At 46.1% G+C, this 14,062-nt stretch overlaps 1 protein-coding gene across 3 annotated transcripts in view; it reads right to left on the reverse strand.

Annotated features, from left to right (window-relative positions):
* Nucleotides 1-14,062, reverse strand: part of DEPDC5 (DEP domain containing 5, GATOR1 subcomplex subunit) — a 92,455-nt gene that overhangs the window by 33,686 nt on the left and 44,707 nt on the right. For all 3 annotated transcript variants that reach the window (XM_045826774.1, XM_045826772.1, XM_045826773.1), the window contains 7 exons: nt 11,249-11,314; nt 7,386-7,542; nt 6,772-6,932; nt 3,185-3,302; nt 2,573-2,740; nt 1,410-1,629; nt 117-250 (listed from right to left, as the gene is read on the reverse strand). In XM_045826774.1, the coding sequence (XP_045682730.1) occupies nt 117-250; nt 1,410-1,629; nt 2,573-2,740; nt 3,185-3,302; nt 6,772-6,932; nt 7,386-7,542; nt 11,249-11,314 (1,024 nt within the window). The remainder of the gene's footprint in view (nt 1-116; nt 251-1,409; nt 1,630-2,572; nt 2,741-3,184; nt 3,303-6,771; nt 6,933-7,385; nt 7,543-11,248; nt 11,315-14,062) is intronic.

Genomic DNA, 14,062 nt, shown 5'->3' on the forward strand with positions numbered 1-14,062 from the left:
TATCATAGGCTCCTTGCAAACAGAAATCAGATTGTACTGCAGTCACAGCAGTGGGGCACCGAAAATGCTCAGGGGCTGTGGGGTGAGAACATACCTCTCCCCCAGCAGGCACTTACTTCTGACTGGCCTCCATCTCCAACAGGGCAGACAGAGCTGAGGTTCCCTTCTTCCCAACTGGGGGGCCGGTCGACTCGAGGGAATGTGTGGAAATGGGCCCAGTCATCTGTAAGCCTTTCATGGCGGTCCCTTTCTAAAGCAGAGAAGAGGAGACAGGGCCGTCAGCCTGAGTGGGCCCCTCAGCGGACGCCATTCACGCCCCAGCACGGGCTGCTGCATCTGTTTGCGCCGGGCTCTGAGGGGCCAGTGCACTGAGGAACGCAGGCTCTGTGTTCAATAAATGCCAGGAAGCTGCTTTTCACTGAAACAGAAGTTCCCAAATGCCTGCTGACTCAACGCAAACTGCCTCTTCGAGGTCCTGGACACACATCATCTCATGTTACCCTCATCACAGCTCTAGAAAGTAAGTAACATTGTATCTAATTTACGGCAGAAGAAACTGAGTGTCAGAGAGGTTAAACGACTTCTCCCAGATCCTACTGGAGCTTCAATTCAAACTCCAGTCATAAGTGATGCTGTGTACACATGGCATCCTAGTCGGTTAAAGAACAATGAACTTGAGGTTAAAAACAAGAAATAAAAATAAAAACATGGACGACGAGGGAGCGCTCCTCAGCAACGACAAGAAATGAACTGTTGACACAAGTGACACCTTGGATGGATCTGAGACGTGACGCCAGTGAAAGAGGGCAGCCTCGGGAGGCCTCATATTGCATGAGTCCATCCATCCGGCATTTGGAAAAGATAAAAGTACAGAGATAAACACTGCAGCAGCTGCCGGGGATTAGAGATGAGGGAAGAACGTGACTACAAAGGGCGGCATGAGGGGTTTTTTGAGTAATGGAAACTATTCCGTATCCTGATTGTGGTGGTGGTTACACAAATCTGTACATTTATAAAATTCATGGGCCTGCCCCCTCCCCCACCCACACACACAGCTGGGTGTCCTCAGACGTATCACAAAACCCCAATAAGCCTCAGCGTCCTCACTGGGCAGCGTGTGGTTGGATGGATGAATGCCAAGGGGCTAGGAGCTCTAAAAGTGATACCAGCGATGCTGCTGCTCTTACCCTCTCGGGCAAGCTTCTACTCAGCAATCCAGTACCGCGTCGCACAAGCAGCTGCGCTCAACACCGGGTCTCGGCCGGGGAGCTCATGGAGGGGTGGCATCCTCGGGTTACCCTGACAGTTTAGACTAAATAAACCAGCCAGTGAGAGGTCCCTGAGATCAGGGAGACAGTTCCTGAACCCCAGACCAAGCACAGGCCCCAAGGGGCCCGCGGAAGCCTCACCCGCATCATGCGATCCGAGCGGTGGCGCCTGCGGATCCGGTTCAAGCCCTCCACAAAGCGGATGAAGCCATCCAGCAGCTGCCACTCCTCCTCGTCCGCCCGGGGCCTGTCCCCGTAGATGTCGCAGTGGGCCTCCCCCTCCGTGATGCGCTTGGTGGCAGTGACACAGGCTGGCAGCAGCAGGAAGCGGGTCCTCCAGAACTTCAGAGACTCAATTAAGCTGCGGAGGACCAAAGGAAGGAAAGGGGGTGAGAAAAGGTAGGTGAGGAAAGCACTCCCGAGGAACACACCCTCTCAACCCTCTCCTCCGGGTTGCTGTGTGAGGGCCCCTCTTCCCACCGAGTGCCACGTTTCAAGGCTTCACCTAAAACACAAGCTCTTTGTATGTCAACGATAATTTAAAAAGAAATATTTAAAAAATGAAAAAAACAAAACAAACCCCACAGGTTCAGAAGTAAGACCTTGAAGACTGCATTTACTCTACCCCTGAGATGCACCCAGGCCCAGTGAAGCTGCGGCTTTTAAATCATTGCAGTCACAAATCTCACATAAAAATTAGAAACAAGACACCACACATTGTCAGGAAAACATTAAGAACATGATCTTCATGGGCGTTCCAATGAAGAGCACACCGCCACCAAGTCTGTGCCATTTGTTTTCACGCAGTGAGATACACACAACCAAGTTGACCATGTCAGTGGTCCTGAGTGTGCAGCTCAGTGCACACCCGCACTGTGGTGCGACCATCACCACCACCCATCCTGTCGCTGGGTTTTTAACCCAGTGCAGGTGTGCTTTTGTTCTTCCATGTTTTTCTAAAACAGACATTGTTTTGAAATCAGAAAAAAGGCAGAAGTGTTAAAATATGGGTACACCCGCCTTGGCCAGATGGCTTGGTTGGGTGGGGTGTTGTCCTGTACACCGAAAGGTTGTGGGTTCGATCCCTGGTTGGGGTGCATACAGGAGACAACTGATCGATATTTCTCTCTCACATCAATGTTTCTCACTCTCTCCCTTCTCCCTCTTGCTCTCTTTCTAGAATCAATAAGTATATCCTTGGGTGAGGATATTTGTGTGTGTGTGTGTGTGTGTGTGTGTGTGTGTGTGTGTGTGTGTATACACTCAAGGCGGTCAAAGGGGAAAGGCAAAGCAGGCTCTCTGACCTGAAGTCCTCAGAGCCGGCGGAACAGATGTACTGATCTAGGTAATTCCACTTGTACTCCTCCAGCCGTTCGTGGGAGAACTCCACCCAACAGGACACGAACTCCGAGTCCGAGTGGGAGGGGCAGAGGCTGTAGGTGTAGTGGATTTGGGCAGATTCGTAAGGGTACCTGGAAAAAAAGGGCATGTTCAGAAGCCCAAAAGACAATCTTCCCCGATTCCTCTCTACCTTTCCCATCTCAAAACACTTAGCACCATCCTTGGCATTCAACCCTTGACCACAGTAACCAACCCATCCCCGGGGAACGATAATGGAGTCTTAGGTCCATTTCTTGGGTCTTAACTTTCTCATTCTTCTCTCCTCACATTCGTTATTTTTACTTGGCTTGTGAAGAATCAGGTTGAATGTTATAAACTGAATCAAACCCCTTTTGGAAGCATGGGAGCTAGAACCATAAAGTGACCCTAGAAAACAAAACAATAACTCCAGAAGAAAAACCAGTCGTCCGACCTCCTCGGTTTGAATTAGGGTGAGACACATAATTCAGTGTGTGAGCAGCACGGGGATGCAATTCAGGGCAGCCGCCGGAAACCTGCCACATCCGAGGACTCACTTGGGGAGGTACCGTGTCACTGTGATCATCTTATCCTTCAGCGTCACTTTGTGGAAGGTCCTGCCCATGCTCAGCCAGTACTGGTCCTCCTCCTCGGGGCGGTTTCGGGACACAAGGCCTAGCCGAGAAAAAAAAAAAAAGTCATTTCCTCCATTTGGTTGAAGGTCATTCTGTTAACAGGCAGTTGCTTCTCTTCCACATAGATTCAGAAAAGGAGAAACAAAAGAGGCAACACTTTCTTCTGAAGGGCAGTTTTGTGGAAAAGCGTTATACTAGGTTTAAAAAAAAATGTCCTGAGGTTGGCAGATTTTTCTGTTACTGAACCAACCAGTGGCAGATTAGAGGCTGGGGATGCTGATAACACCTAGACAACACAGTCAAGCTAAACAGCCTGATGCTGTTCTGGAAAGTTCTAGAGGCATTAACAGGCTGAGAGATGACTATGAGACAAAATGGTCCCACTCAAGCACAAACTGCCACCCTATCCTTTGAGGTCCTCACCCCAGGGTGGCAGCTAACCTAGCTTTCTGGCCTTAGCTCCCACGATTCCCACACTGCTACACCATGTTTCTGTCTTAAAGAACCACTTCTTTATTTGCTGTAACTTCTTTCTCTGAACATTTGCTCCTGTTGCTTCCTCTGCCTTCTCTTCCTGGGCCACCATCAAAAGCCTGCGGATCATGTAAGCTCACCACCAAATGCCACTCCCCCAGAAAGCTCTCAGACCCCAGCAGCAGCCTGAAGTCCACCCTGCAGGTAGCTCAGCACATGCGTGTCTCACACCCTCACAAGCTAAAAGTTCCAGGAGGCCAGGGCCCAAATCTTCTTCGCCTTCATATTTTCTGTAGCACCCAATAAGTGCCATGCCCACAGTAGGTATTCAGAATATATTAGTTGAATTGAGTAGAACATTGAAATGAAGAAAATAACGAAGAATCAAGAAAACGACAAGCTTTCAAGAGAGTAAAAATAGTGCTGCAATGAACAGCCGAGCCAAGGCAATTTCCATGATCTAGAAATGAGAGAGTCACGTGGTGGCAGGCAGGCTTGTCAGAAGACGACAGGATGGCAGAGGCTGAAAGGATCCTCGCCGTGAATTCGGAATTTCCCAGTTGATGGTTAGGGAATGGCAGACAGGTTGCACAGGAAAGATGCCAGGCTGTGACTCAGAGGACCCCGGGTGAGAAACCCCCGGTGCTTTCATTCGCCAGCTGTGTGATCTTGGGTACCGAATCTCTCTGAGTCCACTTTCTGCAAGACAGTGAGCTTGTCCCAATCCCAGCATTCTTGCATTCATGCAGCAAACACCCTGCTGGTTGTCAGGAAGACCATACCATGGGATAATGTTCATGACCACCTACTGGCATGGTGCCCATACCCCATTCCCAGTTAGGTGGACCACAGCTATTCCTGCTTTTAGCCTGCATGGCACTCTTCACAATCTGGGATCAAACACACCCTGGTGGTTTGTCAGTTTAAGGTCCGTCTCCCCAGCAGACTGTAAACTACTGGAACAGCATCCTGCTCACACTCAGAAAACTTAATAAAGTTTTCAATAAATCTGCAACTGGTGAATAGCATAAGTCACTTATGGAGGCTACTTTTCCAGTAATTATAATAACAATGGTACCATTTCTGTTGCTATAGAAACAAAAACAATCCAATTTACCAAAGGAGAAAAAGAGCCAGAAAGGGTACAGTCTGGTGAGTAGCCTCTGGCCAAACTAGCCATGGCCTGAGGCTCATGGATCAGCCGGAAGAGAACTGGACACCCGAGGAACTCCAGACCACTAAGGGACATCGATCAGCTACTCCAGAGAAAAGCAAGGAGGCAGCCTGGTTGGGACCGCTGACACTAAAAGCAAATTCACTCCACTACTCTGGGGATAAAAAATAAAACCCGTCATGTGGTCCCACGAGGCCGGCATCTCCGCACATTTCAGGCCCCGTCTCTGGCTTCCTCCCTGGGCCCCACCACACCAGTCTTCTTCCTGGTACCCGGAAAGGGTCACAACGCCTCCTGCTTCAGGGCCTTTGCACACACTAATCCCTCCGCCCGACACGCTCCCCTTACCTAACACTGCCTCCCATCCCCAGCCTGCTGCTCTTACTAGTAACTCCTGCACACGCTGCGCGTCTCAGCTCAAGCATCACCTTCTTAGGGAAGCATCCCTGACCCTCCAGACCAGACCAGGTCCCCTATGAAATATTCTCACAGCCCCTTGATTCTTCCTACAGCCTTTCTCACAACATGGGATTATATTTCATAGTTTGACTAATGTTATTTTTCCCCACTGGGCTAAAATCCCCCACAAAGCAGGACCTTCAAAAATACTGTTGAATGAATGAACGAAAATCCATCAACCCGTATTGCTGTATGCCAGGCACAGTAGTTTCCCTTGTAGAGGATTCAAAAAATGAAACCAGTAGAGTCCTGGCACTCAGAAAGGTTACTGTTCAGTAGAGTCTAGAATACGAAAAGAAGGCAACATATGATAAATATCACAAGGGGCTTTCAGTGAAAACCCAGAGGGAATCCAAAGCTTCATCGTAAACAACAGCACCTGGACCAGATGACCACTAAGCTCCCTCTAACAAAACCACACTTCTCTGACCCTGTGGCCAGAGGAGGTTCAATGGAGCCGAAGATGATCTGAGATTTTGAGCTGGGTGGTTAGGGGAATGGGGGGGGGTCTCATTAGCTGTAAGAAGGAAGCAGAAGATGGATTGTTCCAGGAAGTGACCTTGCTACTTTCTGATTCCAGGCACCCACACTTCATCTCTCTGCCTGAGTTATTTTAGAAGAGTTCTCCAGAGCATGGTTCTAGCTCAATCGGCCTCGCTGAGTTTCTGTTACTTATTAGCCTCTGTCACTCATGGATGACGCATTCTTGCTTCAATTCAATAAGCTTCAGTGACAAGAAATGAATCCGGAATAGAAAAAAAAACCACCACCATGAACTTGAGCCCTGGCTGGTGTGGCTCAGTGGACTGAGTGCCAGACTGCGAAGCAAAGTGTCAATAGTTCAATTCCCAGTCAGGGCACATGCCTGGGTTGCAGGCCAGGTCCCTGGTCGAGGGCATGTGAGAGGCAACCACATATTGATGTTTCTCTCCCTCTCTTTCTCCTTCCCTTCCCTTTTCTCTAAAAATAAATAAATAAAGTCTTAAAAAAAACAAAAAACATGAAAAAAACATTGAGGTTTGGTAACATCCGAGAACCTGTTGTGTGTCGGGTACTGCGCCGGAACAAACACGAGTTTCTGGGTCCAGACTGTTCCCCGCGCACTTTGACGCTGCAGTCAGGGCCCAGCTGCCTGCGACTCCAGGTGCCGCCTAAGCCAGGCTGTAGCATTTCTGAACTTGGTCCTATTCTCTTCCTTAAAAGCAGACTTATAGATGAAAGAGAGTTTTAAGATAAATCTGTGCCTCGTAGAGATTTTATTCCTCCTATAAAGTAAAATTTTGAAAGAAAAATTTTGTGTTGAAAACAATTATTCCTAAATTTATCTGTTCCTTACCATCTTGAAGTCTACTTACACAAACTTAGTCGGAAAAAAATATGGAAGTCCCAGAAGACAACTCACCTCGGCTATACAGGGGGCTGCTGCTCAGCGGCGGCGGGACGGCGGGGTTGGGTTTCTGTGCCTTGGGCTGCACTATGATCTGATAGCCCTGCATGAGACGCTGGCAAATGAACTCTTCGAACACCTGCTGCGCCGTCATCGGCACACCCTCCTCATCCCTCCTGAGAAAACAAACGATGGTTCACATGAATACGCTTTGCCCAGGGCAGAGTGACACTGAGAGGCCACAGTCCCATCCTGTCTTTTGCTTTGACCCCACAAGCCAGCCCTGATAACCATTCTATGATGATTCGTAAAACTAACAATGTGGAAATTAGTTTTCAGAGAAAAGATCCGTTCGTGAGATAGAAAAAAAAAAAGGCAGGTAATTTGCTGCCCAAATGAGTAATCTTAGAAAAGGAGATCAGAAAAACTACCGTAAAAACATATGAGAAAGCATCAATGAAGAGAAATAGTTAAATAAGGCAGGTCAACAGAACTCCAAAGAAAAACCAACAGTTCTTGCATCATAAAATTTCCTATACATAAGAGGGCACAGGTTTGAAAATTCAGTGTTCTGGCGCACCCCTGACCACGCCCACACTCCCCGCTAACACCTTGCCTCTGACACCAACCTGTCCATGTCTGCTTCTGGGAGGAGGTCGTAACAGCCCTCCGTGTAGTCGTTCTGCAGGCCCTGGCGGTCAGGGAAGTAGTCGGTGGTGAGAGGGAGGCACGCCGGAGTAGTGAGAGACTTCCAGTCCACTCCAACTGTGCAACAGAAGCCTGGCACTACAGGGGGAGCAGACAGCGTCAGAACTGCCTCGTGTAAACAGGGGGGAAAGGTACGTGTGGTCACCACGGCAAGCGTGGACAGTCAGGGGTAGGGAGAGGAGTAGGAGGGGAGGGTGGGGGAAAAAATTCATGGTGAAAGGTGATGAAATTTCCAGGCAATGGGATAGGGAGGGAGAAAGAAAGAGAAAGAGAGAAACAGTGTGTTAAACAATGCAATGCGCGTGCTTATCCAATCCCATCATGCAAATGGGATTCACAGCTGATACTTTTTATTTTCTGCTGATCGTGAGCTACAAGCTGCAATGCCAAGGAGGTTACTGCAGGGCAGGCAGAGTTACACATCGAAGCAAATTGCATTGTAAGGGCAGAAGAGAGCTCAAGCTGGAGCCTCTCCTGAGGGCTGCAGAGTGGCTGGGTGGAGAAAGGAGGCGAGCTCAGCTGGATTTTGGAGCGAACAGCACACGGTAGCAGAATTTAGGAATACTTTCAGAATTGCAAAAATAAGCCACAGATCCAAAAGGGCAGAAGGAGGAATCAAGGATGTGTGGGAAAGTTATAAGGCCAGAATTTTAAGAGACTGAGCTGAACAACCTGGAAAGGAAAGCTTCAATTGGTAGAGTGGGCCTGACCACATGGGTCTACCCAAAACTGCCTGCTCTTTGGTTAAAGCAGGGTTTCTCCACCTCAGCACTACTGAGATTTTAGACTGGGTAATTCTTGGGGGGTAGCGGAGGGGGCCACTGTCTTGTGCTTTGCAGGATGTGGAACAGCATCCACAGATCCTACTCACTGGAGGCCAATGGCATCTCCTGATTGTGAAAACCAAAATGTCTGCAGACATTGTCACATGTCCCCTGGGGGACAAAATCATCCCTAGTTGAGAATGACTGAGCTAAAGCAATAGGGAGGTTATTTCTTTCAGTTATTTAAGTGAAGAATACTTTGCAAATCTCTATACGAGGCAGCGATATGAGACAAAAATGCTCCACGCCTTTGCCTCCGAGTCCCGAGTGAGATCCTCACACACCTTGCCCTCGCACAGTGCTGTGCGGCTTCTCGTGTGGCACACCTCTGTTCTCTCGTCAGTCCTCACACTGCCTCCTCGGAGCAGGCGTGGTGTTCTCATCGACCCCTTTAAACAGCTGGCCAAGCCAAACCTCCCAGAGGTTCCGGGACCAGAACCCTCTCTGTTTGGGAATCTTTCTACCACACAGACACACACTAAGCGGCACACCTGAGTCCCACTGAACGTGGAGTTAAAGGACGAGGGAGGACTTGTGTGCTCAGCCACACAGGAAATACGCCCCCTGCAGCACCACTGCCTTGGGGAACAGGGCCTAACTCCATGGTCTACAACGGGTCTTGGGGTGACTCTTTGTTTGAATTTTATTTCGCTGTGGTAAGAACACTTAATGTGAGATCTGACTTAACAAATCTTTAAGTGCACAATACGGTATAATTAGCTTAGGCATAATGGCGTACAGCAAATTTCTAGAACTTCCTAATCTTGCATAACTGAAACTTCATGTGCATTGATTAGCAGCACCCCGTTTCCACCTCCTCTATCAAGTGCCTGGCAACTACCATTCTACTCTTGGATCCTATGAGTTTGACTATGCGTAGGTCTTTTTAACTCATTAACGCTTCAAGAATTCAGAACACAGCCGTGGCTGGGTAGCTCACATCTTTGGAGCATCACTCTGATACACCAAGGTTGCGGGTTTAATCCCTGGTGGGGGCACATGCAAGAATCAACCAATGAATGCACAGATGTGTGGAACAACAAGTCGATGTCTCTCTCCCTGCCCCCCCAAAATCAATAAAAAAAAAAAAGAATTCAAAACATAGCTCAGAACAGCATAATTAATCACCCCAATTTCTCTGTATGGCAAATGAGGGGCTGAGCGGGAATTCCTACTTGCTGGCGGGAATTCATAGCAGAGGGAAGACACCTGATCGAAGCCACAGCAGGGAAGCCAGAGACAGAAGATAGTTACGTCTTATTATGCTCTTAAATTGTTCGGGTCCTCATCAGCTTCCTGATTCTCAGGATTATAAAAATCTTTCTGAAATGTTTTTTGCTGGCACATACCAAGACACAAAGAATTAAAAAAAATTAAAGATTTTTAAAATTTATTTTTAGAGAGAGGGGGAGGTGGGAGAGAAACACTGATGTGAGAGAGGAACACTGAGCAGTTGCCTCTCATACATGCCCTGACTGGGGACTGAACCTGTAACCCAGGCATGTACGCCAACTGGGAATTGGACTGGTAACCTTTCACTTTGCAGGATGATGTCCAACCTACCGAGCTGTACCAGTCAGGGCAAGATACAGAGAATTTATCAAAGTCTGGTCCAAAATCCCCTGGTGAGAAAGGTTCCCAATTCTTAGTTTAATGATGTTCTTTCACTGGGAAAAGAGGGTGGCCTCTTTTCTGACTCCAGTATCTCCAGCCCTACAAAGACCTCTGGGGAGGTTCCACTTCAGAACATTAAATTAACAGTGATAAACACAGATTACTAAATCCAGTGCTGGGGCTGTGCAGAAGAACAGGCTCATCTATTCACTGACGGCAGTTTTCTAGAAAATAATCAAACTGCCGACTGTACAGTGGAGAATACATTCCAAGGCCCTGAACCAAAAGTAAAGTACACCAACTGCACCAGGCATTATACCTACATTATAGGCTATAGCGAAAAAACTAGAAACCACCCAACTGGCCACCCATAAGAAATAATTACTTAAGCTAATCTGATATTGCCACTAAAAATGACCAGTATGAGGGACCTGAAGAAGTAGTGAAAGGATTGTTAAGTTAATCGTAACTGGGGGCGAAAAGACTCAGTGATGTACGTACACTGGCCACGGCTAAGTAAAACAGTCTAGCAGGTGGTAGGACTTTTTTCTGGTGTTTTGCTGTTGTAGGTATTTAGATGTTCTCTTAAATACAGTTGACCCTTGAACACCATGCGTTTGAACCGTGCGGATCCACTTATGTGTAGGGTTTTTTCAATAAATACTATAAATGTCTCTTCCTTAGGATTTTTTTAATTACATTTTCTTTTCTCTAGCTTACCTTATTGTAAAGATACAGTAGATGATACATATAATATACAAAATGTCTTAATTGCTTATGTTATCAGTAAAGCTTCTGGAAAACAGTAGGCTATTGGGAGTTAAGTTTTGGGGAGTCAAAAGTCACATGTGGATTTTCGACACACAGGGGCCAGTGCCTCTAACCCCGACACTGTTCAGGGGTCAGCTGTAATTAGTTGTTTCAGATATTTCAACAGAAAACGACGCTCAAAACAAATGCAGCCCAGTCAGACATCTTCGGGTACAGGTATGTCAACAGTTGCAGTTCTTATTACTTCTTCCCAACTTTCCCCCAAAGCCATCATTAGGTCTTTAAGGACTAAGGCCAGCTCTGTATTGGCACAAAAGCCTTGTGAAAATTCGGTTACCCTTCCCATGCCCCTCTCAATCACATTCCAGAACAGGTCGTCTGGACATCCCTTCTCACTTTCCACCTGAGAGGATGAAGAGTCTTCCCTCCCCACAGTGCCTTCCGATACCCCAGAGCCACGTGGGCTTCCAGACCATTCTCTTCCCACAGGGCTCCCTTTTGCTTCCTCATGCTGCGACCACACCGCACCCCCACCACCTCATTTCCACCTGACCCGGCCAGCCACCCCCTCTTACTTGGGTCTGGAGAGGTAGAAACACTGTCCTCTAGAGACTCCTTATTCTGGGTCCTAGGATTCATACCTATGGAAGGAGGAAAACAGCTTGTTTTAATGAGGCTCATTCTTCAAAAAATGTTCTGACCAGCTGTGGTTTTTAAAGCCCAAAACTAGAGCTAAAAATAAAAATGTAAGCCAAGTACAAAATCTGTGCTGAGTATTTCCAACAGCACAAAATAATTAATCAAAGAAAAATGATCAGTCTAAAATTTGGGAATGGGCCAGAACTTTACTCTGAGGTTATCAATACTATTCTTTGCCCAGTGAGACCTTGCAGAAAGCAACTTACTGCTTATATTAGGAAAAGGGATATATTTCAAAGTCATTTTTAACTAATTAAAGCAATCTTTAGCCAATATAAAATGACCTATTTAAATTTAGTCTGCTCAACTGTCACCTTCTAGAATTTTCTTCCTCAAATAACGGCTTTCTGAAGTATGACATCAACATTCACTAGTTTAAGAGAAAAAAAAAAAACAATGAATTTACCTATAGCTAGGCTGAAAGAAAAACAGATTCTTTGAAATGCAACTTACTGACTAAAATGTAATAGCACTCATTTTAAGATACGCATAGAAATATTTAAATGTCTCTTTCAGAACATATATATTTACTAGAAAATTATGACACTATAAAGAGGACTGGAAAGATCCTAACTGAACTGGACACACTGGCCTCCTCTGAGAAGAAAGCTGGAGGAGGTAGCGGAAGGTAAATGAGAACTTATGCATTTTACTCTAAATACGTTGTGTAATCTGAATCTTTTATAACAAGAACACATATTTATAAATCCCTCATGAAACCCTGCATAAGACAAGCTACAACCCGGGAAAGAGCATTTGCAAATCACATATCTGGCAAAGGACTTGTATCCAGAACATAAAAAGAACTCTGAAAATCCAACAGCAAGAAAATAACCTGATGAGAAACAGGCAAAACCTGAACAGACACTTCACCAAACAACATACATAGGAAGCAAATAAGCACAGGAGAAGATGCTCAACATCACCGGTCGCTAGGGAAACGGCACGTTAAAAGCACAGTGAGATACCTCTACACATCCGCACCTCTTTGAATGGCTCAAGTGACAGGTCACACTGAGTGCTGACCGGGGTGCAGAACAAAGAAACCTTTACCCACTGATGGTAGGAATGCAAACGATACCTCACTCTGGAGAACAGTTCTGCAGTTTCTTTAAAAGTTAGACATACATTTATCATTTGACCCAGCAATCCCACTTCTAGGAATTTACCAGAGAAATGAAAATTGATGTTTACACAGAGACCTGTTATGTAAATGTTTAAAGTGGCTTTCTTCACAGTTGCCAAAACCTGGAAAAAACCCAAATGTCTTTGGGTTAAACAAGCTAGTAAGGACCTCCATACAATGAAATATGACTGGGTAATGAAAAGTAATGAACATTACTATGATGCATGCGACAACTCAGACGTATCTCAAAAGCATTATGCTGAGTGAAAGAAACCAGATTCAAAAAGCTACACCTTGTGGAGAAGCCAAAGAACTTACATGCACGACCCATGGACATGAACTAAGGGGGAGCGGATTGCTGGAGAGAAGGGACATACAGGTCAGAGGGGGGCAAAGGGAAAAAAATTAGGACAACTGTAACAGCATAATCGATAAAATATACTTTTAAAAAAGCTATACCTTGTATGATTTCATGTGCATAACATGCTGGGAAAGGCAGAACCAGAAGGAGACGGAACAGGTGCCAGTGGTTGCCAGGGGAGGGGGGGGGTGCTGAGCACAGAGGGGCAGCACGAAGGAATATGGCGGGCAATGGAAATGTCTTGTTTCTTGATGTGTTTATTGGTGGTTATGACTCCATGAATTTGTCAAATTTCATAGAACTATACACGGAACAGAGTGAATTTTACTGTATGTAAGTTTTAAAATAAATATTTTTAAAATTTAAAATGATGTCATTGGCCAAAAAAAATTTTAGAACTCTTTTGGAACACCCTTCAGCAGATTTTTAAAAATTGCTGGTCATCATCATAAGAAGACACAGTTTATTAAGTCAGACAAATACAGTGTTTCATTTTATCCCGACCCACACTCTGAGGCAGACATGACGTAGGTATTACCCCTTTTCCACGGATAACGACACTGAGGCTCAGAGAAGTTAGCTTCCTGAAAAGTCACACAGGAAGTAGGTGAAATGCACACTCCTGCTTCACTCTGCAGATGCTCTGTTTCCTGCCTATCCATCTGGGGCACGAGTTTTCAGCTGTTGAAAATGTCATCTGTTCTTTGTCAACAGCCAAAAGTCACTTGAAGCTAAATTTTCTGAAAAAGCTAGCTTGGCTGATTTCATCCATTTTCATGAAAACACAAAGCATGACTATAAAGAAGAAATGAGGTAGATGTTCTTGGTCAGCCTAAGAACTGGTCTGAAGGCAATTAGGAAGCAGGCATTTTCAAAACATTCTGAACAACAGAATTATTAAAACACGTCACCTCACAGGTTTGGATGCTGAGTTCAGTTATTAGATCCCCTGTTTTTCTTTTGAAGAAAACCCAATCCAGACTTCGTCTATAAAAACTGAATAATGAAACAGTTCAACTTACAATCACGCGAACAATCGTTTACGTTCAAAGAGCCAACCCATAACAGGTCCTCAGAGCAGCTTTGGCTCCCAGGCCAAGAGGACATTTGTGCAATTTCTAACGGATACGAGCACATTCTATGAAGCTTGTACACGGCTTCCTTGCATTTCAAGCCTAATTCACTGCCTCTCCCACCAGTCCT

This window comes from Phyllostomus hastatus, unplaced genomic scaffold (genome assembly GCF_019186645.2).
Source record: "Phyllostomus hastatus isolate PE091 unplaced genomic scaffold, TTU_PhHast_1.1 phas_scaffold_760, whole genome shotgun sequence".
In the NCBI taxonomy this organism is placed as follows: Eukaryota; Metazoa; Chordata; class Mammalia; order Chiroptera; family Phyllostomidae; genus Phyllostomus; species Phyllostomus hastatus.